The sequence below is a fragment of the Chamaea fasciata genome, unplaced genomic scaffold (assembly GCF_029207755.1).
Source record: "Chamaea fasciata isolate MVZ Bird 193981 ecotype frontalis unplaced genomic scaffold, bChaFas1.0.hap1 SCAF_14, whole genome shotgun sequence".
Classification (NCBI taxonomy): Eukaryota; Metazoa; Chordata; class Aves; order Passeriformes; family Sylviidae; genus Chamaea; species Chamaea fasciata.
This window is the reverse complement of record NW_027094099.1, coordinates 12,877,396-12,903,699: the sequence shown is the minus strand read 5'-3', so window position 1 is coordinate 12,903,699 and position 26,304 is coordinate 12,877,396. Positions and strand designations below refer to the sequence as shown.

The 26,304-nt window shown below is 52.0% G+C and overlaps 1 protein-coding gene across 4 annotated transcripts; it reads left to right on the top strand.

Moving 5' to 3' along the window:
- Positions 1-7,410: 7,410 nt before the first annotated feature.
- On the top strand, positions 7,411-11,000 carry AEN (apoptosis enhancing nuclease). 4 transcript variants are annotated; one of them, XM_066196525.1, is made up of 4 exons: positions 7,411-7,486; positions 7,943-8,622; positions 8,907-9,107; positions 9,487-11,000. In XM_066196525.1, exons 1-4 carry the CDS (start codon positions 7,435-7,437, stop codon positions 9,688-9,690), a joined length of 1,137 nt encoding a protein of 378 aa, XP_066052622.1. In that variant the 5' UTR covers positions 7,411-7,434; the 3' UTR covers positions 9,691-11,000. The 4 variants fall into 4 exon arrangements, with proteins under 4 accessions (XP_066052622.1, XP_066052620.1, XP_066052621.1 ...); XM_066196523.1 differs by having other exon boundaries at positions 7,448-7,486; positions 7,946-8,622; positions 9,487-10,999; XM_066196524.1 differs by lacking the exon at positions 7,411-7,486 and having other exon boundaries at positions 7,762-8,259; positions 8,353-8,622; positions 9,487-10,999.
- The last annotated feature ends 15,304 nt before the right edge of the window (positions 11,001-26,304 follow it).

Genomic DNA, 26,304 nt, shown 5'->3' with positions numbered 1-26,304 from the left:
ATTCTCAGATGTTGTTGAAGGGGTCTCATTTGTTTATTTGCATTCACACGGCACCCTGTGGATAATGAGAGACAGACTGCTGCAAAAGCACCTGTTTTTCCTTAAAGATCATCTGAGGCGGGAAATGCCAGCTGGGATATCTGCACTCCTGGAGGACAACTGCCTCTCCACTTGGCCCCAACTGTTGCACCAAGGGGTTTTCAAGAAGAGAAGGTGGCATGTGCCGCCCATGTCCACGCTGGTAAGGTTGCCCAGGGAGAGACTTATCCATCCACATCTCCCAGTGATAATGCCTCAAATATGAATTTTGAAGGGGCTCTGACAGCAGATGACAGGGCTAGGTTAATGGAGGCAGCGGTAAGAAATCTAATTAACCCACAGTATGTTGTTTAATTTGTGCAAAGTTGTTGTGGTTACTCAACTATAAACTCCATTCCCAGCTCTAATGACAGTGACTAGCATGGCAGCAGTGGAGAGCATCCTGGAGGTGGGCAGCCACTCTGTGCTCACCCTTGAAGGTGCTCTCAATTACGTGCAGAGTGTTCCAGTGGTTGCCTCCATCTGGTTCTTCCATGGCATTTGAGACCCTTTTCTAGCTCCGGTCTTTGGAACGGGCACCTGTGCTGCTTCACTGCCTGCTCTGGCATTCAACCCTGGTGCATGGCTTCCAAAAACCAGCCTTCAGGACCCAGCAGTGTCAATCTGTTGATTGCATTCAGGTCCAGGAGATGGCTTCAGGTCGTTGAGTTCCCATCACAGCTCTTAGGCTGTAATTATGTTCAAGGTTCTTTGCCTCGGTTACGTCTTTTTACTAATGCTTGGAGCCACTGTACTGATCTTTTCTTCAAGGCTGACCTCCATGTAGCTTCCCAGGAGAGAGCCAGGACTATTATTTAAGCCAATTCACAAACCAGGTCCCAAAGGCCAGTTTTCCATTATACGAGTTTTTGAACAGCAGGAAACATCAGCAGGGCTGATGATGGCTGAGCTCTTTGTGTTGGTTTGGGGAGAAGCACAGGAAAAAGGATGTATGTCACAGGCCAGGTCCTCTTCCCAGGTTAACCTCCCCCAAAGAGCTTTGACCAGACAACAGCTCCTGTGTAGAGGTGCTCTGGAGTCTGTGGTGCCCACAGAAGGGTGATGCTGCACCTCAGCACCTCCATCTGTCACCAAAGCTCTGTGGTCCCCCCATGACTGCTGCAAGAGACACAGACACACACGTACCTTGTAGGGACATCCTTCCTGTGGGAGCAAAAAGCTTTAACCAGGTCCCAGAAGACTCCCAGCTGCCCAGTGAGGTGAAGTTGGACAAGAAAGGAATGGAGAAGGGAGATGATTCGCCTCTGGGGTCCATTAAAGCCAGGCAGGCTGATCCCACATTGCTGCAGGGTTTGCAGGAGAAGAGACTTCCAGCACTGAGCATGCTGAGGTGCTGCTGTTACTCCAAGAGTGCTGGGGATGTGGAATACAAGCACACCCTTGGCAGCAATGTACAGTTACACTGAGCCCTGCAAGGTCCACAGCCTCCTTCCTGCAGCCTGCAGCAGCTCCCACTCCCATTCTGAGGGGACTGCAGCACCCTCTGTCTGATGGGAAGCCAAAGTCTCCCTCCTCCCTGGACACAGACTGTTCCTCAAAGCCAGTGGAGGTGCCTGGTGGTGATGCCAGGGCGTTGCTCGCTGTCCAGAATGGGATTCCCATCAAACAGTATGCCCACCAAGCCAGTCTGCATCCACAAATGGGGTTCCCAGCAGAGTCCCATGTGCAGGGACACAGAAGCATCCTCAGAGCAGGGGCAGCTCAGTCATCACCAGTTTGAAGGTGTCCTGAGCAAATCTCTTGGCATCCTGTTCCCACACTGCTGAGCTCCACAGCCCTTCCCCTCCAGCCTGGGGACAAAACCAGGTCCCTGGGCAGCCAAGGGGGGGGGGGGGGGGGGGGGGGGAAGTTGCAGAGGAGCTTGGTTTGGGTTTTCCTTTCCTTTCCTTTATTTTCTTTTTTTTTTCTTTTTTTTTTTTTAAGAATTTAAAAGTGGCAGTGCTAGCAAAGGGTAATTATCCCTCTGTTCCAGCTGAAATACAATTAAGGCGGCTCTCAACGAGCCCCCGGGATATTGTGGTTTACTAATTAACAAGCGGATATGCTGTGGCCCCTGTCATGGCAATTACAGCATGAGACAGGCTTCAGGAGCTCTAATTACACGTCAGCCCACAACACACGCTGCAATACAAATTAATGAGGGCCCGAGCTGGCAATGGAGGGAGTTTGCCCAGCAAGAGGCTGAAATGGGCAGCAGGGATGGGGATGGATGCAGGAGATAGGGATGTGACTCCAAGCTTGGGGATACCGTTGCAAACTGCAGGATCAGGAGGATGAAGGGAGGAAATTTGGGATGAAATGCCCCACGGGTACCAAAAATGGTGCATTGAAGAAAAGGAGAGGGGCTTTTGCTTTGTGGAGCCATGGCCTGATGAGATGAGTGGCATTTGGGATGACTGCAATGAATAGCAAGTATCACATCTTCCACTCTTAATTCCCAGACCAATAAAGATGCTGTTAAGAAAAGAACTCAGATGGGAAATACCCAACAGGGTTTTGACTGCTGACAAATAACAAACAGTTCTCCCAGAGCCAGGAGGAATTTTTCTGACAAATTGTTTATTGGGGAAAGTTATGCACTTTCAGCTTGAGTTGAATTAATAGCTTTGGCCAGGTCTGGGGGAAAAAAAAAAAAAAAAAAAAAAAAGGCAATCAGGATTTTTGTAAATGCAGTTTTGACACCTTGCATTTTAAAAAGCTGCTTCCTTTCAAAATGTATTTAAAAGATGTAATTAAACGAAAATACAGACCACACAGCTAATGAGGACACTTTGTTTCTGACAAAATGAAACTATATTTATCAGCTTTGCTAATATTTATCAGAGTTCTGCTTCTCCAAGCTCAGCAGTGACACAGGTTTTCTGTGACATTAGTGTGCCTGTTGAATTTATGGCTCCTGAATTTACTGTCTCCTCTCTAGCACCTGTCTGCTGCAGGCAGCCAAGGAGGGACAGTGGGAGGTGACATGGTAGATGCTCCAGGCTTTGGCCACCAGCATCACCTGCAAATGCCACTGCAGACAGAGAGGTTCTTGGGCAGATGGGAGGATCTGGAGAAGATGAAGCGAAACTCCCAGATTTTGGAGCTCCCTCCAGCCTCCTGCAGGGGTGGAATCAGCAGAGCTCACAGGCAGCCCTTGCAGGGGATGGAGTCTCATACCAGGGGGGTCACAGCAGGTCCCTCATTTGCTCAGGTTGTGACCAAGGGCTGAGAGCAGGCAGGTGAGGAGGAGCTTTCAGACTAATCCTTCTTGTTCCCTGTGCTGTGGGGAGGAGACCCTGCACAGTCCCCACTGCCAACACCCAGAGCATGAAACCACCAGGGGCCACCTCTGTCACAGAACATGGCAGGGGAAGGGCACGCACCTCCTCACACGTAGCTCCCAGTATAGATCCCATTAACCATCGCAATTAACACGAGCCAGGCCCTCTCCCTTCCTTGTCACCCCAGCCAGAGCTGTACATAAAATAACTGTTTATTACACAGCGGGCAGAGCCCGGCTTATCACTGCAGACAGGAAATTGCTGCGCAGAAACCACACGTTTCACTTTTAATAAGTTTGGCAATAAAACATCTCATCAAACGAGGCCACGACAGGGCAATAATGAAGCTTCCGCGTGGACCATAATTGCTCACTGCTCTCCTGGGGGTGAGCCAGAAAATGGGGAGCGAGGGGGGAGATGGATGGCAGCATCATCCTCCCTCACCTCCTGCTCTGGGAGCATCCGTCCCTCCTTATCCCTGGCAGCATCCCTGGAGCACTCCAGGACATGACTGAAGAGAAGATCTGTCTGTGCTGGAGGAGTACAGGCAATTCCCGTGGAGTGCTGGAGGAGATGTCAGAGGAATAGGGAGGCTCTTGGTGCTCAGAGGGAAAGGAAAAGGTTTTCTGCCTTCCAAGCACAACTTTCCAGCACTGAGTACTCTTCACAGCTGAGCAGGCGCTCTCACACACAGTCCATCCCTGTCCTTAGCCAGCAGGGACACAGTCTCCTGGAGGTTTTGCACAGGTGGGCTCAGGATAGGGATCCCAGCACGGCAACGGAGGAGTCCTGCAGGAATCCCTCTGCTGGGCCTCTGCTATGGACTAAGAGGGCTGCAGTGCTCTGAAACCCATCACGGCAAAGGCCAGGGAGTGGCACGGTGCCTGTCTGTTCTGACATCCTCGTGCTGGTGGCCTCAGGCTGCCAGCTGGGGACACCTCAGCCACATGGCACTGGCTGCCCCAGCTGGTCCCTTGCACCAAAGGATGGTGCTGGTACTTCCAGGTGCTCCATCATGATGAGACTTTCTTTCTCTAAAGGAAGTCAGGTCCAGCAATTGGTCACTAGCCCAACCTATTTCTGAGCTTCCCAGCTTCTGTTTGATCTTCTGGAAGCTGGTGGGCCAAACCAGCCATGCCACAAGCCTACTTAGAGTAACAGGAGCAGCTCAGAGAGCCCTGGTGAGGTGAGGTTCCCCAACCACAGGTGGATGACGGGGAGGCACCAGGCAGAGGGAAGTGATCCCTCATCACCCCTGGAGGCAAGGCTGGGTCCTTGCTGCCTTTTCTGAGTTAACCTGTCCCATTCCCACCAATCATCCCCCTTGGCAGGGAGGGAACAGAGAGGTCCAGGAGGACATGGTGCAACCAATGCTGCAAAGAGGAGCTCTGGGATCAAGGTAATAGGAGACAAAACAATGCATGTCCAGACTGGCACGAGGAAATGAAGCAGTTTAGAGTCCCAGCAGGAATGTGCTGGCACTGGCAGGGCCTGCTGGCAGGCTCCCGGGTGGGCAGGAGGCTTTGTTTGCCTGCAGCACTGCTCTTGGGGAGTTTACCTGAAATTACTGATGTGCATTCATAAACATGATCACGTTAATTGCTTGCTGAGGCTGCAGTTGCCATCTCCTCTCAGCACTGGGACTTCATCTCCCTTCCCATCCCAAATGTCAAGATGTGTCTGTTCTTCCATCCACTCTGCACCATGGCCGAGGACAGACAAGTGGTTGGAGGAGGGAAAGAGGCAGAGGATGGATGAGTCCACGAGCCTGGAGCCAGAGACACATACCCACTTCCACCACCTCCACTCTGCAAAGCAGTGCCTTGAAAATAAAGAGCAGACACCTTCTGGAGGGCACCAGGAGCTCTGTGGGAATGCCTGCAGCCTTGGGAAATGATGACCTGGGGGAAGGCACCTTGTCTAGAGACCAGCTTTAGTGGCAGAGCAATGACCAGGTGGCAGGAGAGGGACCAGCTCCCAGCTGAGGACAGAGACACCCGGGCTGCTCAGCCTGAAACCAGGCTGGTGCTCATCTCACTTGGAGCACAGCCAATCACTTCTAGTAAATTATTCATCTGACAAATTTAGGCTGTTATTCTAGTCGTGCTCTACCCAGAGTTTTACAGATTTCGTTATTATTTCAAATTGTGCAAACACCGCAGAAACCTCTCCCGGGCTCTGGCACGCTCTGCCTTTATCTCAGCTCATCTGCCACATCTGAAATATGATTTCTACCATCTGGTGCCCACCCCTCCATCCCCAGCATGGCCCCAGGACCCTGGAGAGGTGAGTAGCGTCCCTGTTCAACACACGACTTTTACCAAAGGGAGAAATATCTACTGTGGGAGAACCATCTGGTGAGGATCCAGGAGTCAGTGGGATCACAGGATGCCACAGCACACTTTCTAAGTTATTTTGACTTTCAAGGATATTTTGACTTTTTTTCACCTCCATCTTTGTATATGGGGTAGGGAAAAAAATGATAGCACTGTCCCCTTGCATCCTGGACTATCAGGTTTCCCAAGTCTGGTCACTTTGGAAAACCAGGAAAAGCTTCTTGCTTTCTCCCCACATGCCATAATTTCTTCTGTTGAGGTTTCTTTGTAATCATGAGGGTACAGCTAAAAATTTGTACTCTAAAAGAGAATGCAAATCATACATCCTGGGAAGAAAGGAAGGAAGATGGATGGGTTTGTTGTGGACAAGCCAAGAGTGATCAGACCCATGAGTGGAACAGCAGTGTGTCCAGAGAGAAGCTCTCAGCCAGGCACTTGAATCTCTCATCATATTATGCAGGGTGTGAGGGAGAAAAGCAGGCAGTGATACCACCTCTTTATCCAGCCAGAGCTGGAGGAGAAATGCAAGCCCATGTCCTTCACAGCAAGGCTCAAGTTTGCCATCACTTCTGTGGCGATAGTAAGCTCACACCTCATTTACAGGGAAAAAAACAGGGTGAAGAGGCCCAGGAGTACAAAATGAACCATCTCCAAGAGCTGTAATGCACAGTTTCACCAAAACCACCAGAAAATTGTATAAATTTCTACATAGAGACCTGACAGGACTCCCTAGCAAGATATTGTGAGACACTTCAATGAGTATCATTAAAAGGAGATTAATTAGCTGAACAGCAGGGATGGAAGCAAGAAACGCAAAACGTGGAGCAACTGAGTTAAGGAAGAGGTTTACTGATGAAAAGAAAAACAGAAAAGAAATATGAGGAAAATAAGTCACAGGGTAATCAAATATTTTCTTTCTGACCAGGCTAGAGAAGCTAATGGGTGGTGGAAAGGGAGAACAGTGGATTTGAAAACACTTGTCCTGCATCCCTGTGAGGCCCATCGGCAGCAGGGAGAGGGAACACTCCCAGCAAGGCCCAGAGGGATGAGGATGGACACGGTGCCTGGTTCCCTGTGGAAGACTAGTGATTTTGTTGTTGTATGGCTCATCCCACCACAACAAGTCACAGTCTGCCCTAGGGCACATGGTCTCTGCAGCGATGCTGAACGCATGGGGACAAGCTGGTGGCTGGGGCTGCCTGTGGCCCTACTCCTCTTCTGACCACCTCGGACATTGCTTTGGTGAGCCTTGAGAGTGAAGCAACGCGAGGCAGGTCTGAAACCCCACCTTCAACTGTGCCCCAGCCGGAGCTGCCCTCCACAACTCTGGGGAGCATCCTGGGAGAGCCTGGAGGATGCAAACCCCAAGCTGCCGTGCTCCAGCTCAGCCCGCCTGCAGGACGAAGGGACGCCCACAAGGTCAGGAAAACACACAGGAAAACTGCAGCACATCCGTGCCAGGCTGCGCTCCGGGCCGTGGAGCTGGGCATCCCACCCCAAACCAACACCACGGAGGATCCCTTTCTACCAGGGGCAGAGGTGGGACAGGCTTGAAGCCCTGACCATCACCCAGTCTGGGTTGCAAGCTCCAGGTGTGGGGCGCCGAGACTCCCACAAATTCCCAAAATCCCGAGGACCCCTGGTGCGGCCGAAGCCCCGCCCCCACATGCAAATTAGCGGCTCGGCGCAGCCAATGGGGAAGCAGGGGGCGCGGCCACGGCTGGACTTGCCCGGGCATGTGCGCGCGGCGGCTTCCGGGCCGGACACGTGTGAGCCGCGCCGGGAGCGGTCAGTGCCGGGGACAGCGGGGACACCGGGGACACCGGGGCCGGCAGGGGGGCCGGGGGGGCCGGCTGGGGCCTGGGGATGGGTAACGGGGCGGGCAGGGCGCTGGGGCCTGGAGCGAGGTAGAGAGGGCCCGGGTAATGGGCAGACAGGGCCCTAGGGAGTACGGAATGGGGGGGACAGAGGGGGTAGGGGCGTGGTCAGGGGGCTGCGGATGGGCGAGGGGGTGGACAGAGCCCTGGGACCGCGAATGCGGCGGTGTGGGACCGGGCAATGAGGGGGGAAAGGCATGGGGACAGGGTGTGACAGTGTGTCCGTGTCCCCTCCCCGCCTTCCCTCGCCCCATATCTCCTGACTGTGCCCCCCGGCCGGGGGCGGTTTGCCGTGGGATGTGTGCGTCCTTTTCTGACCGAGGCGTGCGGTCCGCATGGCACTCATGCCCCCCTGTGCATGCTCCAGCAGGAATGCCACCAGGCAAAGGACAGATGACCCCGCTGCTGCCCACCCCGAAGGTCTCCGCGCCCACCCTTCAAGGCACCCATGTCCCCACCCCAGGGGGCTGCGCTCAGGCCCCGAAGGATCCCAGCTCGCCGCAGGGTCGCAGCAAGAAGAAGAGCCGTAAGCACCAACGGTTCATGGAGCGCCGGGCCATGCTGGAGCAGAAGGGGCTGCTGAGCCCCCATGGGCGCCTGGGCAGTCAGACCACTGAGCCGGGGCTAGAGGCACACACTACACTCACCAAGGCAAACGGTACCGTGGCACCGCTCTGTGACAAGGTGCCCAAGCCCAAACAGGTCATGTCTGTGTCCCTGTCTCCATCTGCTTCTCCAGACAGTATAGCCAGGCACCACTCTGTGCTTCTCTCCCAGGGAAATGGCAGCTCCAAGAAGGTGAGGACGTCCTCCCTTGTCCTGCGCCCAGGCAAGTATGTGGCCATCGACTGTGAGATGGTGGGCACAGGTCCTCAGGGCAGGCTGAGCGAGCTGGCACGGTGCTCCGTGGTCAGCTATGAGGGGGATGTCATCTATGACAAGTATGTCCAGCCCGAGCTCCCCATCGTGGACTACCGGACACGCTGGAGTGGCATCACCAAGCAGCACATGAAGAATGCAATTCCCTTCACGGCTGCCCAGGCAGAGGTGAGGAAAAAAAGAGAAATTAAAAAATTGCCAAAAAGCCTCTGTGTTGTCTGTCAAAAACAAATTGAGATTCTTGGTGGCCTATGCTAGGCTCCTCTGAGGCACAGCACAGGAATGGGAGCCTCTGAAGCTGTGCAGTGGGTTGGTTTGCTTGCTTGTTGTTCCTTCTGAGAACCTGAAAACTAGAAGCCAAGGAACTGAATTTAATACAAAATGGCTTATTTTACTCTTAAGTGGTGTTTCTTTTGCTGTGGTGTCTGTCTAACCCTCTGTGACTCTTCCAGATCCTGAAGATCTTGAAAGACAAGATTGTGGTAGGACACGCCATCCACAATGACTTCCAAGCCCTGAAGTACTTCCACCCGAAAGAGAGGACTCGAGACACCAGCCAGAGCCCTGTGCTGAAGAAGAGGGCAGGGCTGCCTGTCAGAGCCAATGTATCCCTCAAGAACTTGGCCAGGTTCCTGCTCCATAAAAAGATCCAGGTAAGCACCAGAAAATCTGTGAAGCGGGAAACAACCCTGGGTTAGCCATGAATCTGTGTGGTCAGTTTGGTCCTCCCACCTCCATGTGTGTTCTCTGTGAGGTGGAGATGAACCTTGTACACTCAGTGCTCCTGGCTGTAAGTAAGCTGGGAGAGCTGAGCACCTCCCAAGCTGACCATTAAGCATCTCAGTAAAATGGGGACAAGATCTCTGCCCTCCAAAAAAGGTGGAAGAGATACCTGAATGGCCTTGTCTACATCAAACCTTTGCCATCTCCAAAACCCACAGTACTTGTGTCCTTCCAAGCAGGCAGACAACATGACCTGTGAGATTTTTACTGCCCCTTTTATCTAACAAGGCTTTTCCCCCCTTCTCTCAGGTTGGCTGCAAAGGACACTCGTCGGTGGAGGACGCTCAGACAGCCATGGAGCTGTACAGACTGGTGGAGGTGCAGTGGGAGAAGGAGCTGGCCCACAGCCTGCCCCCCCGGCCCCCCAGCCCCATCACAGACCCTGCTGCAGACAGCAGCCAGTACCTGGATGACCAGTACTGGCCCACAGACCTGATGGCAAGCAGCCTGTGATGGGGGACGGCATCTCCTTTGTGGTTTCTGGGCCATCCTGGTGCCTTCAGCTGTTCAAGGTGGAGGTGACTGCTGTCCTCCCCTGGGGCTTGTGCCCAGCACCCAGCCCTCCTCAGGGATGGAGACATGGTGACATCTGGACACAAGTAGTCTCCCAAAAATGCTGTCTGCAGCCCTGAGCTGTCATACAGAAATAAGGGTTGTGACTGCACCATGTTCATCTGTCACTTGGGGATGAGCAGGGTCCTGTGTCAGCCTGGAGAAGCCTCTGTGGGCATGTAATGGAGGCTACCAACACCCTCCATGCCTTCTGTGGGGTTGTCCTCCTCCCAGACAGCAACGGGCAAGTTTTCTTGTGGGGGGACTGAGGTTTTTTGCTGATGCCCAAAGGCTGCAAAGCATCTGGGCCAGTAAACAACCAGTTTGCTCCTCACTTTCTTTCATAGACTCATAGAATATGCTGAGTTGGAAGGGATCCATCAGGATCATTGAGTCCAACACCTGGCCCTGCACAGGACTCCCAAAGATTCCCATCATGTGCCTGAGAGCTTTGTCCAAACACTTCTTGAACTCAGTCATGCTTGGTGCTGTGATCACTTCCCTGGGGAGCTTGTTCCCGGGCTCAGCTCCAAGTGTGTGCTGAATATTTTATCCAGAAGGATACTGTGAGATTATCAAAAACTTTGCTTCAGTCCAAAAAGATTTCATCACCTGGTGTCCCTTGATCAGCTAGGTGGGTACCTTGTTACAGAAGGAAGTCAGGTTCAAGGAGCAGGACTTTGGCCTCATGAAGCCATACTGGCTGTGACCAATGACTGCATTGTGCTCCAGGTGTTTTTCAATACCTCCCAGAAAAATGCTTTCCATTTGATTTTACCTGTCAGCAAATCCTTGCCCTTCAAAATGGGGGCAACATTTGTCAGGTTTCAGTCAGCTGGGACTTCTGGATTCCCAAGACTGCTCAAAAGTAGTTGAGCAGCTCTGTAATGACATTGAGCAGCTCTTGGAGGATTCTTGGATGAATCCCATCAGGCCCCATAGATTTATAGGGATCCAACTGCACAATGAAGTTCAAGAGGAAAGTCTGGGTCTAATCAATGTCCAGCCTGGACAAGAGCATCGAATGCACTTCATTTAAAATAAATTATTCACATAATTGTCCAATTCTGAATTAAAAACTCTTCTGGCTGAACCCCTTGTGTATATTCTGCATGATTTGATCTGGCAGTTCTCCAGGAGTGAGAGGGCAGGGGATGAGGTTGGCAAATGGCTGCCCAAGTACCATGCCATGTTCTAGGGCTTCAAACCCACCTGCACCTGGAAAAGGTGCTCTGAGTGGCTGGAGTAGGCTGTTCCTGGGGTACAGGCTTGTCCCCTCTGCTCTGGGGACACCCCTGTAAAGGCAGGAGGAGCAGGGGATGGGCTCAGCCAGAGCCCAGGGTCTGGGAGCAAGATCACTGTGGGAATGTGAGCTGTGGCACAGGCTGCTGTCATGGTATGTGGGGACAGGGTGAAGCTCCTCTGCAGTGACTCTGCCTGTAGATGATCTGTGGCTGCAGAAAGGTGCCCCAGCTGAGTGTCTGAGCGCCAGAGAGGGGTTTGGGGCTGGACACAGGGAGTTACCTGATTCACCGGGGAACTGAACAGCCATGGTTATAGAAAATTGATATTTTTTTTACCGTGTGCCTTAATGGCAGCCCTCGGGTGAATCCCTTGAGCACAGTGCCACTGCCTGGGCTGTGAGATGGGAGGTGGCAGAGCAGGCTGGAGGGCTGCCAGCGCCCTGGGGACTTTGGGAGCCTGGGGCTGCACAGTGGGTACATCAGCCAGCACTGGAATGGAGTCCATGACCCTGTCAGCCAGGCTAGACCATCCCAGGCTTTTCCCAGCACCAGGGGAAGGTAAGGAGAGCTCAGCCCCAGCCTTGGGAAGCGACCAAGGCAGCCGGGTGACGTAGACACACCTGACGCACACATCAGTGCCATTACCAGACACATCTTGCACTTCCCATCTTAACTCCTCCCTGCCTGGCAGAGGAAGCCAGGAACAGCTCAGAAATGCTTTGAAATGTGTCAGACACGTCTAAAAATCTCTGTCCTCACAGAGGCCCAAACACAACCATCCTTCAACAGATATAATAACCTGGGCTCTGCCATCGGCTTGTGGTCTGGACGGGAAAGGAAATGTGGCCCCTTGGTAGGCCTTTAAATCCTGCTTGTTCCAGTTTGTCCCAGGTGTGTTCCTGATGCAGCAAGCTGTAAAACAGGGCCAGCAGCACCCTCTGTGCCAGCCTCAGGGTGCAGCTCAGCTGAGCTGTGCAATGTCAGCAGCGCCTGAACCCCACGGGGCACACAGAGGGGTGCAGGAGGAGCACAGCTGGTGCAGGTCTGTTTCCTCCCCTCTGCCATCTCCACCTCCCCCAGGGTGGCAGGAGGGAAGCGAAGCTGTAGGAAAGGTGAAAGCTCTGCATCCCATTGTCAGCAGATGGTGGCATTCCAAAAGTGATGCAGCAGTGCCGTCTTTGCTCATGGGAAAGCAGACCTGAAGGAAGGACAGAGCAGAGCTTTGCTCATGGCCGTATAACCTGGCCTGTGTAACCACATCCTCTCGGGTCTACACTGATTTTGTGGAGAGCTTATATGGGGCACTCCATGGCTCCCAAATTATTTTGTCCACCTGAGCCCCAACCTGTTGCCCCTCCAGCCCCCCTTAGTGCCTTGCACTAAGCCCTGTGATGGTTGATGTGAGACACAGGGGTGTTGGGGTGAACCTGGAGAAGGCTTTATCAGCCTGTGACTCAGCCTGCCTTGCCAAGAGCCTAAGGTATAATTGAGGAAAAAAAGCATTTCCGAAATCTTGACCATCCACTGATTTAACCTTCCTGCTGAAACACCCTCCCTGCTTTGGAGGTAAATTTGGAGGCAGCCAGGCAGCCAAAGGCCAGCTCCCCTTTTGTGCTGCAATGCCCTGCAAGCTTTGCTTCTATGCCACGATCTCCACCTCTTGGGGAAGGCGAGAAACAAATGTGAGGGTTAATCCCCATTTGCATCAGATTTGAAGGGCTTGGAAAACCCCAACGCTGTGTACTGCAGGCCCCCAAAATAGGGCTGCTGCCGAGGAAACCTCACATGGATGATCAGAGGTGGTGGCAACGTGCTCCCTGCCAGCAATATTTGCTCTGAATAATCTAGATGGCAACACTCACCCCATTTTCAGCCTCCGAGAGCTAATCGGGATTTTCACAGGTGTTTGTGAATATTCACCTCCATGCCAGCTCCGAGTTGCCATGGCTGAACAAACTCCAGCTCATCACACGCTCGGCTCATCTCAGGAGCAGCTCCTGCTGGAGCTCATGTCAGGCTGCTGAGCATCTTTAGGCGGGAGAAGGAGAGCTGGGCTGGCTCACCATTTATGCTTAATTTTGTGTTAATTGAAGAATCTGCAGAAAAACTCAGCTGTTATCTCAACAACCCCTGAACAATGATTAACCCAAACCCATGAATTCAGCGCTGGGCTTTTTTTATCAGAAGGAAAACATTGTCAAATGAGTTTTTCCCAGCCAGCTGCGAGTGCAGGTAACCGATAAGGCCGTCATTGGAGTGGGGCTGAGCCAATGGGAGCCGATGGCGACGGCTTTACTTCTGTCTAGCAACAGCTTCTCCTTGAGCAGCAGGCACAATTCAGAGCTTTCTCCTGCTTTTATTGAGCTTTCCTCCTGCTACATGGGGGTTTTCATGGGGGGCACTCAAAAAACTGAGGCTTGTGTGGATTGTCCACCTTTTGCTGCATGTTTTGGTGTCTGTTCCTTTCCTGCCATGGTGAGAGCTTTGCAGCTGTGAAAGACTCCATCCTGCTCACATCCTGGGCATTGTTCCCTCCCTCCCTTGTCCGTGCAGCAGAGATTCTTCTGGGTGGGTGTTGGACACCCATAGGGTGCTTGGAATAGCAGCATGTCAGAACAGCAGCTGTACCAGGAGCCCTATGGCAGGGATGTGTCTGACCCTTCTGCCCTGCATCCCCAGTGCCTGACCATGGTCCAGCACCTCTCCCAGCTGCCAGGGGCTGTTTGCATGGGGAGCACGGCTGGGAGCAGCATCCCCTGACCAAACACCCAGCTTGGTTTGCTGCTGACTCTGCTAATCACTGCACTTATGGTTGAAGTGCCACATAAAGCCCAGATCGCAGAACCACAGAGTTAGAAGGAGCTCACCAACACCTGGTGTTGGACAGGACATCCCTAAAAATCACAGCATGAATATCTTGGGGTGGAGCAATGCTGGTACCTAATAACAGCCCGGAGCAAGCCCCTAACCTGAGGCAGTCTGTCCCCTCAAAGCAGAGAGACGATTCACTCTGTTTGAAGCCAGAGAGCAGAGGCTTCACTCACCAGAGACCAAAGCAGTCACAGCAGAGGGAGGACCCATGTTGCCTGCACCCCCGCCCCACCAGCACCCTCGCCCACCCCTCTCCTCTACTCCCCGAGGGTAAATTAGAAGGCAGAAAAGTCGCAGCTGACTCTAAATTAAAATCTCAGGGGCCTTAATAAGCGACTTGGCCGGAAGAAGCGGATAGGTGTGATGTGGAAATGAATAGGCACATCTGGCAGCCGCTTAGCACCTGGGTTGCAGGAGGGGTGTGCGTGATGTGTGCGTGTGCAAACCCCAGCACAGCCTCCCGGATTGGCTGCAAAACCCCTTCCCGACCAACGCCGGGGAACAGGGTGCCCTAGCAACAGTCTTTTCCTAATGAAAAACAAGCCACTTAACTAACCATCGTGACTGTGTGCATATGAGAGGGAAAGGCACAATTCCCAGCATCTCTATCCTCCCCAGGGGGCTGCCCCCAAAGGGGGCTGCAAAGGGTGAGCTGGACAGGTTGGGGTGGCCTGACCTGAGTGCCCCTGTACCCCTCAGTCCCTGCTCCACAAATGCTTTGGGTGCATGACAAGGGTTGCTGCAGCAAAGCACAAAGAAGACCCCAAGGATAACCCTGGTCCATTCTCTATGCAGGCAGCGACCCCCAGAATGGCTCACCCCAAAACAGGCACCCCACAGCCCTGCACCCACGGGGCGAGCTGATCCCAACAGGTCATGGGGGCCATGAGCTACTGAAGGTGCCACCTTTAGATCAGGAAGGACTCAGCGTGCAGCACTGGGGAATGTGCGGTGTTCCCCAGCACCACCAGGAAAAGGAGGAGCTGAGGGGTTGGTCATTGTGCTGGGGTTTTGCTTGGGGGTGTCACCTTTCCTTGCTCCTGCCCTGGGATTCTCTCCTCCAGCAGCTGCCCGGGAAAAAGTCTTCAAGGACAGTGAGGTGGAATGCATGAGCACAAGCCCGTGCCTTAACCACAGCCTCTCTGAAAGCCAGATAACAACATAACCACTGATCTTATGGATGGGGGGGACTGGGGTTGGCCCTGGAATCAGTGGGAGCAGGGACACGTTGCAGGAGTCAGGCCGGCAACAGTGGCAATAGATGTCAAAGAAGAGAATCACTTTGGGGCTGAAGAAATCCATCTTCCTTGGGGAACAGCAAGTTATACGACAGCTTTCTCCTGGCAAGGTGTGCCAGTAAGACAATGTGAGGAGAGGACCAGCTCAGCCCACTGGCACTGGGGACAGCAGCAGTGTGGTGTTTCCTTCATCCGCATTTGCTGCAACATTTCAGGGACCATGAAGCTGTGCACCAAATCTGTGGTCTTTCAGCCTCTCCTTTTGCCCTCTCAGCTCGCCCTGGGGATGATGGGGAGATGTTGGATCTCCTGTGGTGCTTTTTAAAATTTCCTCTTCAAGGGAGGTTTCATCTCAGCTGAAAGAACAGCCCATGCCTCCAGCTCAGACCTGCCCCACAGCAGAGGTGCCTCCCCCACTACACTCCTGCCCACCTGTGTCCCCTCACAAAGCACTGGAAATAACCTTTTTTCCCCTGCCAAACAAGAAAACAATAATGCCATCATCTTTCCAACACCACTGGCCAGGGCAGAGCAGCAAGTGTGGTGTGCTCCAGGCCAATATCCCTGCCAGAAAGGGTGCAGTGTGTTGAGGCCTCTTCTCTGAGGGAACCGGATGGAGAAAATTAAAGAATGACAGGAGTAGTGGGAAAGCACAAAGCGTGACTCCTCAGTTCCCTGAAGTGACCCCCGGGGAGCCCCCAGTTCCAATTTTCACTCATTTTCTGCCCATTTCGGGTTTTTGCAGTCCCGGCTGTTCACTAGATGGTGCCCTTGGGCTGCTGGTTCCTGAATTATCCCCTCACAGGCTGGGATGGGATGGGATGGGATGGGATGGGATGGGATGGGATGGGATGGGATGGGATGGGATGGGATGGGATGGGATGGGATGGGATGGGATGGGAGGGGATGGGATGGGAGGGGACTCGGCTCTGCCCCGGGTTCCCAGGATGCATTTAAGAAGCTCACAAGCATGAAAGCAGCGTGAAGGCCCCTTGTATCACTCAGTTAAATCCCGGCATGTTTTGGGGTCTTTGAGGTCTGATAACGCTCTGCAAGCACTGGCCTCTCTCCCATATCCCAGCTCTTCCTGAATCCATTAGTATTTTAAAATTCTACTGCTATTATGATGACAGCCCCAAAACAAGAGAAAATGGACAAAGAGGCAATTCCATCCTGAATGCATTTGAGTAAAATAGCGACTAACCATCCATTAACTGTCACCAAAAAAACATGTACAGCTGTAGTTCCTGAGCACCAGACGGGGTAAGAGGAGGAAGACAAGCTAACACCCATTAGTGTTACTCAGAGGGTAGGAATTCATTTAGGAATGTAAAAGCAGGGGCATAAAGTACTATTAGCTGTGTCTGTTAGGGAAGAGCCCTGCCGTGGGCAGGAGGATGTGGCAGGACAGGGATGCAGGGCACCCTGTGGGTACAGGACCACCCATGGACACAGCTAGAGATGCTCCAGGGCAGCTTTGGGGTCTGTTTGCATTTGGCCTTCACCTGGCCAGGGTGGAGGCTTTTCTGTTTCATTGGAAACCACTCCCGCCTTTATAAGATGGGGATCCCAGCCATGGGTGGTGACTTCCAGGGGCCAAGTCACACAAGGCCACTCTGTGGTGGCACAGTGGGACATGCCAGAGTCTCTGTTAATCTTCAGGTCTCTTAAAAACAGCAGAGTGATGGAAAGCATCAAAGCCAGAGCTACATAGAGCAGCAGTTTTTGTAATTTTAAGATGGCATTAAATGCGCAGTTTAGGTTGAAAATTTTTCTCCAAAAAATGGTTTCTCATCTCTGCCCTGCCCCAAATGAACCCTGAGTGCTGTCCATTCACAGGAACTCACACTGCTCCAGGTCCTGCAGAGCCACCCAAGACAGCAGGGTTAGAGCAACAAAGGCCAGGAACTGTGCCAAGCTTTTATTGTTATTTTTTATATTGTTGTTTTTTAGGGTTAGCGGTTTTGGGGGTTTTTTTTGGTACTGAGCAGATCAAGCTGGGAATAACAGAGAAGAAATTATGTCTGCCTTCAGCATCAGCAGCCTAAATGTCCTGGAGGGGGACACCTTACCAATGAGTCTTAAGGAGCTAATATCAGCAGGAGACAGGAATGGTCCTCTTGGCGTCTGGCACCACTGAGTGCTATAAAACAGGGAAAACAGCACTCAGAGGCCTCCATAGCATCTCTCATTTTGGGGATGGATGCAGAGAATGTGCACATGAACAAAACAACTGCCTACAGAGCCTCCTTTTGATCTTTTAGGGCCCCCTCAATGGAGGAAATCTTGGCCAAAATAACCCATTAAAATGGGAATTCAGTCCCAGGCTCCTCTATGGGGGCTGCCCTCCCACAATCAAATGATGCCCCTGCCTTGGACATGTTCATGTCACATCTAGGAATGGCACCTTCCTCCCTGGTAAATCCCACCCTCAGAAAACTTTCACCATTTCTGCCTGGGGACCTGACAACCCACTGCCTTCAACCCTGCAAACAAAACTACAGATTTTTCAGTGAAGTCCAGTGTCAGGAAAAACACCTCAGTACAGCTAGACACCCCTGTCATATCCATAATTTACCTTAGTGGAAGTCACACCGAGATACCCCCTTGTGTGGTAAGGGCTTTGTATCCCATGCAACATTGGACACAGATCCATTTCCCACATTTACGTCTCACTCAGGAGAGAAAATTTCCTACAGAGAAACAAGTCTCAGATAAGTTCTGTCTCCTCTCAAACCACCTTTCTTGGCACAGGTAAACACTGACCTTTGAGGGGACCACAAGGAAGGAACAGGGACAATAGCTGTGGGGAGAGAGAAAGATGGAGGAGCTGATGGAAATTGAAGGGGAGGGAGGTTTCCCCTAAACCTTAACCATGAACCTGACCCTGACCTGGAACCTTAACGCTAACCCTAACCACCTAACCATAACCCAAAACATAACCCTAACCCTAACCCAAAGCCTAACCGTAACCATAACCCTAAACCTGACCCTGACCCTAACCCTACCCCTGACCCAAACCCTAAGCCAAACACTAACACTAACCCATAACCCTGACCCTGACACTGACCCTGAACTTAACTCAAACCCCAGCCCCCAAACACTAACCCTAACCTTAGCCCTAACCTAAACCTAACTTAACCCACCCCTAACCCTAAACGAAACCCTAGCCATAACCCTCACCCTCACCCAGATAGTAACGCTAACCCAAACCCTAACCCTGACCTAACCCTAACCTAAACCTAACCCTAAGCCTAAACATAACCCTAACCCTGACCCTGACCCTAACCTTAACCATAACCCCCTAACCATAAACATAACCCTGACCCTAACCCTAACTCTAACCCTGACCCTAACCCTAACCCCTAACCCAACCCTAACCTTGACCCTGACCCTGACCCTGACCCTGACCCTGACCCTAACCCTAACCGTACCCCTGAGAGGAAGGCTTCTCAGGCCTTCCCCAGAGGGCCCATTTCACTTCCCAAAAGGTCTGCCCATGGGAATTGCTGCACTGGGAGCCTGTGGAGGCTCTACCAGCCTCCAGCGAGGATTCTGGGCACTTACCCACTGCCTCACCAGGAACAGGCACAAGGCAGGAAGGCAGAGAGGACTGACTGCACCTCCAGCCCCCCAACAACCCTACCAGGCAGGATCTGGATCAATCCTCACTGCCTGCAGCCCTGAAAGCAGGAGAAGAACACTGCCAAAGCCAAGACACTCTGTGTGTGTGTGTGTGTGTGTGTGTGTGTGTGCAGCGGTTTGGGCTGTGTCCCTGTCCCCAGAGTGGGGCTGACCCGCTCGCAGGTCCCAATAAGGGGACGTTTTGAGCAAAAGCCTTATGAAACTGCTTTTCACGGGCAGCACAGAGGACACTTGTTCCCGGGACCAAACCCTCTCCCCGGCTCCTGCTGCGGGATGCTCGGCTGCTCAGAACCCGCAGAGCCCGTGGTGAAGGAGGAGAGGTGGGAAAGGGGATTTACAGCTCGCTGCGAGGCAAGAGGGGCGGCGGGAGGAGCCGAGGCAAAGCTCTGGGGAGAGGGAGGCATCGAGGCCGGGCTGCAGCCGGCTGACGCCAGCCCCACTCTGCGGCCTGAGACCCTTCCAAGGCGCCAGGCGAGGTACAGATGTTCCCATTGTGCATCTTGGGAGCCTTCTCGGAAAACTCCAGCAGCTCTATTCCTCAAGCTGCCTTTTTAGCTCCAGCTTTTGGGGGTTTTTCCTCTTTTTTTTTTTTTTTTCTTTTTTATAATAATATATATAAGTTTGGAGGAGAGCTTTCTCCCTTCTGCCTTTCTTTGCCTCATGCCAAGCCCTGCAGCATTTTAACAGCTCCCTCTGCACTTCGTGGCCCCCCCACCTGAGCCATAGTCACCATCTCGGGGCTGGCACTGTTGGACTCCAGTAGAAAGCAACCACTGCCAACCACAGCCTGTTTTACACTGCAGGGGCTGGTTACGGGTGAAGCAGAGCAGTGAGCAGAGGGGGCTGTGCAGTGGGGGTTGGGAAGAGTGGGCTGTGTACCAAGGATCCTGCAAACTCGTTCTGCTCTGGTGCTCCCAGGCACTTGATGCCTGAAATACACATGACCCCATCACTGCTCCCTGACTCAGTTCTCCCACCACCAGAAGCAACATCACGGTAAGGACAGAAGAGCTTTGCAAATCACTTTGAGGTCCTCAATTACAGGGTTTTTCTTTCCCCCACCTCTGCTTCCTATGGGCAGAAGCAGCTAAGCTGGGACAAGAAGTGAGATGTGCAAGGAAGATGTCAGATGAGCCCTCAGGTGAAGTGGGGGAGGCAGTTTTGAAAACTCAAGCTGAGAATGGAGCTGAAAGTTTGTGGAAGCATTTGGAGAAGAATCAGCCTCTTAGGGCAGGATGAGGGCAAGGAATCAGAGCTGCAAGTTGCCTTCCCCTGCCTGGAGCTCCATCTTTATGTTGTGCCTGGCTCTTGCAGGGAGAGGGACTGACCAGTTCCTTGGATTCAGTCTAGATGTGAGGAGGGAAAATGATAAAACCCTGCTTTGGGACCTGTTTTGCTCCTCCCTCTCACCCTGCCCTTGCTTAGAAATCATTTGGGCCAAGCCACAGACCACTGTGGATTCCCCACAGCTGAAGCTCCCGATAGCCTCCAGGTGCAAACAAAACAAGAGGGCAAGGAGAAAGCCCTGCAGTACTTTCAAACCCTCATCCTGTCCTGAATCCTCTTTCAAGTACAGCATCCTTAACGTTAGTGGTAGATCCAGGTGTAATTTAGTTAGGAAGTGGAGCTTAGAAGAGTGGAAATTACCCCATCTCTGCTTGCCCGCCTGAGCAGCTTATGGATAAGAGGGTAATAAACAAGAATCAGCTTACAAAGAGAAAGAGAAAAACAGCACTGCTTAGACCCAGAGAGCAACTGAAAGGGCACGTTTGTAACAGGAAAGATGTTTACAGCCCACTAGAAGCAAGAAAAGCCATGGCTTTTAATGGGAGTGGGAGCACAGGGCATCTGTCTTTCAAAACAATCAGGAAAGGGAATCTGAAAAGCAAACACAGTTCTCTGAGACATTAAAGAAAAAGGCAGCAACTGGTGGAAGTCACCCCTCAGATCAGAAGGACACCCAGAGCAGGGATCACATTAGGAGGCACAGCAGTGGCAGCATGACAGGCAGGGCTGGAGACAGGAGGGAAGGCAGGGCTCCCTGGAGCCCCTTGCTGGAGTCAGTCTGCCTTGGGAAACTCCATGCTGAGGGTTTAATCTCCTGCTCCTGCAGATAGGCTCTTCCTTATCAGCTTCCTTCTCCAGGCACAAGGCCCTTGGGGCTTGTGAGCCAGCACGTCCCCCCACTCTGTTGGTTGCAGGAGGCAGAGGGCAGCAGGGGGTGGCACCAGCATGGTGTTGATTTCACACTGATTTGTCTCCTAAGCTCCTGAAAACAGAGCAAAACTGTGGGTAACTCCCAGCCAGGCCCCTGCAGCCAAGCCTGACCCCCAAGCCATGAGCACAACCCACACCAGTGTCTGCTACCCTCCAGCATGAAAACTTGAGTTTTACAGAGACACTTCCACGGCCTCCAAGTTGCATTTAAACCACCTCAAGCACAACCTCCACCCTCCACTTCCATCTTCGAGGTCCCTGTGCCTGCCAGGAGCTCTGGCCCATCCATACTGTCTGTGCACCCCAAACAGAGCACGGGCACCATGAGGTGCCAAGGACAGCAGCTTCAAAGGCTGCCTTGCTAAGCCAGGCAGGGAGAGGCCCACACCTCTGAGTTAGCAGATCTGAGAAACTGAGGAGCACCTGTAGGATTAAGGGGCAGAGAAGAAGCTTTGAGAACACCTTCAGCCCCAAAAAGATGGATAGGACCCATCTCCCTTCCTCTGACACCTACACCCCTTTTGAAATCCTGGCTTATATGCTAAAAAGCTAATAGTTATAAAGAAAAACAGAGAGAGAGGAAAGCCTCTTCCAGCAAAGAGTAGTGAACACACACATCCTACTGCTGTTCATTAAAAGTAGCTAATAATCTCTTTTTTTTTTTCCCACACAGATAAAGCACTGTGTGTAAGTAGATAAGAGGCTTACATACCCAGGAGGCTCAATTAACGTTCTAAGTTCACACTGCCTCAGGTAGGCAGCATTGCTGACCCCCAGCTGCAGCCACTAAGTGTTTTAAAGAAATCTTTCTTTTAAGTTCTTGGAATCCAAAGATTTTTATTTTTAGTTGTTCCTGTTACCCTGCTTATCTCCACAGCACTTTCAGCACAATGTTCCCTGGCTCTACAGGTACTGCTGGCTGTACACCAGCAGCCTGACAAAAATTCTTTTCCCTCCCCTGTCACCTAAATCCTCACACAAAAGGAAGAGGCACCTGATGAGCCTGTTCCTATAGAACCCTGGTGCTGGGATGGGCAGGCTCAGGTAAGAGTTCAGGGTAAGGGCTGCTCTGCCCACCTGTGTCCTCTGTCCCGTAGAAAGCTGGAGCTGCCTCTAGTGCTATTTTAAGTGAACATGGAACAGAAACATCTGCCTGTTTTTCCCAGTTGTACCCTGTCCGAACCTTCCAGACATTGGTTCCCTTCTGGCATCATTGGTGACCACATGTGATGGTGACTTTCAATTCACAACCTCATGCTCTCCCCACCACCCCACCTTGTAGCTGATGTCTCTCACAGAAGGGTGAAGCTGAAAAAAACTCTGTGTTTCATCCCTTGGTGAGGTACACGCTATCCCAGTGCTCCTGGACATAACGTGCTCCTGGGTTCATCCTGCATGTATAAACTGGTGCCTGTTTCTGGAGCCAGCACACACCCTGTCCCTCCTGCCCTGCTCCTCTCTGCCAGCTCAGCCCTCCTTTGGGACTGTCACAAGACAATATGGGTGAGCTCTGCTGGCTATCATGGCAGGGAGGCTTCAACAGCATCTACACTCAATGGGCTGGAGAAGATTAAGTGCCCTCTTTGCTTCTGAAAGGCCCATTAAATTTACTTTCACCCTCTCTTCCCCCTCTCCCAGACCTCCCTGGCATCCAGGACACAGAGACTTTTATTCCACTACTGAAAATCTCGAAGAGGACTGATTTTTTTTTTTTTTTTTTTTTTTTTTTTTTTTTTTTTTTTTTTTTTTTTTTTTTGCCTGTTCCACCCCTTAGAGAAATCTCTGTTGAGATGGGGCCACCAAGCTTTCGTGCCTGTTGTCACACACAGGCAACTCCAGTCCCAGGACAGTCTGCCAGGGGGTCTCAGCCAGCATCTGCCTTGGGCTCAGATGGCCCCAGGTGGAGAATTTAGAGCTTGGCTGGTGGAGGGGGGGGATGTCTCTGAGAAATGCTCTGTTATCAGCCAGGGACAAAGATTGTCTCTTCCTGCTTGGTCTCCTTCCATGTTTCAGAGGGACCTGGCAGAAGCCCTGAGGTGCAATAAAATGGGCGGGAGGCTGCAGCCAGCACCGGGGTGGGACCAGCCTGCCCTTGGCCTTCCCACCTCTGTTTCTCCCTGTGCTATCAGCTTCCTTCCTGCCAGCCCTTAGCACTGAGCACCTGTGGCAGGGCACAGCTGCTTGATGTAGTAGTTGAAATTCCAGAAATGTCTGAAATTCATTCCGTTTCCTCGGCTTGTGCTGGGGCTGCTGAAACCCACTTCACTCCAGATTTGTCCTGCTGGATATGAGCTTTCCTCAGCCTTGCACAGGCAGGAAACTGGGCTGGGTTTATGCTTAGTAGGGGAAAGCAGGCTTCAGGAATGAGAGGAATCACAGGCTTTGCATGTGTGTGCCTTCCTGTGGCTCAGCTCAGCAGCAAGTTTGCTGTGTCCATGGGGCCAAGCCCTGCCTGGTTTAGCAGCCCCAGGAGCAGCAGGAGCAGGGGTGGGAATGCTTTTGCTGACAAAGCAGCAGCTGTAGCTCAGCATCCCTTGACCTGCCAGTGTGAGTGTCTGAGTTTATCTGGGAAGAGGCTGGATCCCCACCGGGGAAGACAGCTGCAAAATGTACTGGCTGCTAGGTGCTTAGTGTAGAGCTCTCTCGAGCTGCCTCATTAAAACAAACTGGGAATACAAAGATTTCTGTTAGGAGATACATGAACAGGGAAAGGCACATCTGCCTGTTTGGTGAGCTCCCCATCCCAGAGCGGCTTCTCTGCCTCCACTGCCCTTTACCAGGAGGGTTTTTGGATTAATCCTGCATCCCGTGCCTGCCTTTAAATTCTGGTACCCCTCCAGCCCTCTCATGACAGACGCCAATGCCTGATGTGTGACAGTGACTCTGCACTGCTCTAATCACAGCTGCTGCAGGGGAGAGCACCTGCAGAGAGAGATGCTGCTGCCTTCAGCCCTGTTCTCAGCCCTTTGCACTCTTGTAGAAGACTATGGCAAAACTCCAGCTGAGCTTGAAGGTCTCCAGTTTCTTCTTATGAAAACTTGCTGAAAGAATAGTGATGAAAACAGTGTTTCTGAAAGAAAATCAAATGCCAAGCAAGAATAGTATTTTCTCCTAAAGATGAGCTAATAATGAGAAAATCCTGATGATAAACTGCAAGAGAACTGCTAAGCTGCTAGAAATCAGGTGGGGCTGTGTCCAATAGCCTGTTACCATGCAAATGCAGCACATCTGGATTTTCTTTTGTTGCTCTGACATTTCTTTTCCAAAAGCCATAAATGTCCAACATGACTTTTATTTTTTTTTCCCTCTTCAAGACAGTCCTGCCTTTCCCACTGCTCAGTCCTCTGGCAGTTGTGCTTTCCTACAGTAAGCAGGTGAGGTGCCAGCCTGTGCCACTGCTGGGCTCTGGAGACATTGTCATTTGTCCCAGGGAAGGTCTGGCAGGTGAATCCGAGCTGTATAAGAAAATCTGAACCTGTCACAGCAATGCCAACATGCCCTAAAGCAAGTCTTGCAGCTCTGGTGGGGAGGTAAGGGGGATATGTGGCACATCTGACCTGCACTATGTGGGAAAGGCAAAGATGAGAGTAAGGCAGGGTGGAATGAGGCTTTCTGTCTCGAGACAACTGCAGGCTTTTAAGGTCAAGGATTCTTCCATAAAGTTCCTGCCATGGGCTTACCCAAAGGCTCCTGTAACTCTTGGCTCTGCCATGGAGGTTGCAGAGGGGGCACTTTCCACCCAATAAACTCTTGCAGATGAGTCAGGCTATGAACGTGGGCAGAGCTTCAGCACATCCTGGCACACCCCCAGTTTGGATAAGGCATGTTGGCCAATATCTTCCCTTCACTCAGTGGCAATGGGGAGAAACCTGTCAGCCAGTGGGTTGCTGAAGTCTTTTGCCTTTTCGCTTGCACATTGCTTGAGAAGAAAACACAGCTTTCTGCACAGAATGTGTTTATTCAAAATGAGTTCTTGAACTCCTTCGCTCCCCAGGTTTGGGACTGTAGGACCTCTGTGGTGACAAAGATGCATTGCTTGCTCTGATGGGACACAGGTCAAATTTCTTTCCCAATCCCTCACTCCAAACACTCTCTCCAATATTTGCTTTAAAAAAATCACCCTTTCCATGTCCATTCTGCCAATAATTGCTCTTACTGGAATCTTTCATAGTTTAAGTGCTGTCAAAAGAAGAAAAATTGCCCCAATAATCTTATTCCCTAAGTGTTATTACACACTGAATGCTCCATCCAGAATGTGTCTGCAGCAAGGTAGAGATGGAGTCACCATAATAATTTCTATAATGGCACAGCTGAAAGTCTGTAAAGGCACCGTGGTTATGGTCAGGAAAACCTGCAGCTAGCAACCAGGTCCAGTTTATGCAAACACAACCTGACTCACAAAAGCCGTAGTCAGAGGAAGAATTGAGAACTCCTTCTGTCATCCCAGGGCTCTTTCCAGCTTTCACTGGGCTGGCCAAGCTCTGGGATGAGCCATAGGGCTGTGCTCTGTCCCAAAGCAGGCTGTGTCTGTACCAGCAATGCAAGCTCCTCTGTCCCTTCCCCGGGCCAGCCTGAGCTTGCCTGAACAGCACAGATCCCTCTCACCACCCAACCAGCTGCTGGGCAACACACACGGCTGAAACCTGGGCACTGAAACATGTCACCGCTGCTAGGAGAGCAGCAATAGAGCCCTGAAGGATTGCTCTTCAAGGAGCATAGGAATTTTCCAGGCCTCAGTACCAATGGAGAGGATGTTTCTGCTTCCAAGTCTGTCCCGTCATGTTGGGGCTGGGGAAAGCTGGGGTGTTCTTGACTTTCCCTGGGCACAGTCCCTCAAGGCCACACCTCACCTGTTCACATTGTCTGTAGCAAGAATTGTCTCAGTGCTCTGGCCATTCAGAAAGAACTGTCTGATTGTGCTTTTTAAAGACATTAACTCCAGAAGGTGCTGGAAAGAGGACTCTGAGCTTCCTTTACAGCACAGCACGTGTTGTTCTCTGAGCAGCACCCCTGCCTTGAGACACTGGACAACACATCCAGCACTCCTTAGGTGATGGATGGTCAGTGAAGGATATGTCCTTGCCTCCTGCCCAGCCTGTTCTTCTTGCCCAACATCAAATACAATCTCCTCCTGGTCCTCTCTTTTGTTAGGTTTTTTGGGTTGGTTTTTTTGGGGAGTCAGGGGGGAAAGCAGAGGAAAAGTCAGAGGAGCTTGTTCAGTTCTCACGGCAGAGATGGCACTATTGGGTGCCTGCAGCCTGTGCCTGCAGAAGGGGTGTTCCTGCTGGGCTCCCTTCCTC

What these genes read in the sequence shown, in the direction of transcription:
- AEN (XM_066196522.1), top strand. Translation starts at nt 7,873, where the DNA reads ATGTGTGCGTCCTTTTCTGACCGAGGCGTGCGGTCCGCATGGCACTCA. An exon ending in TCACGGCTGCCCAGGCAGAG is followed by an intron (nt 8,623 to 8,906) that starts GTGAGGAAAAAA and finishes TGACTCTTCCAG; the next exon opens with ATCCTGAAGATCTTGAAAGA. An exon ending in TGCTCCATAAAAAGATCCAG is followed by an intron (nt 9,108 to 9,486) that starts GTAAGCACCAGA and finishes CCCTTCTCTCAG; the next exon opens with GTTGGCTGCAAAGGACACTC.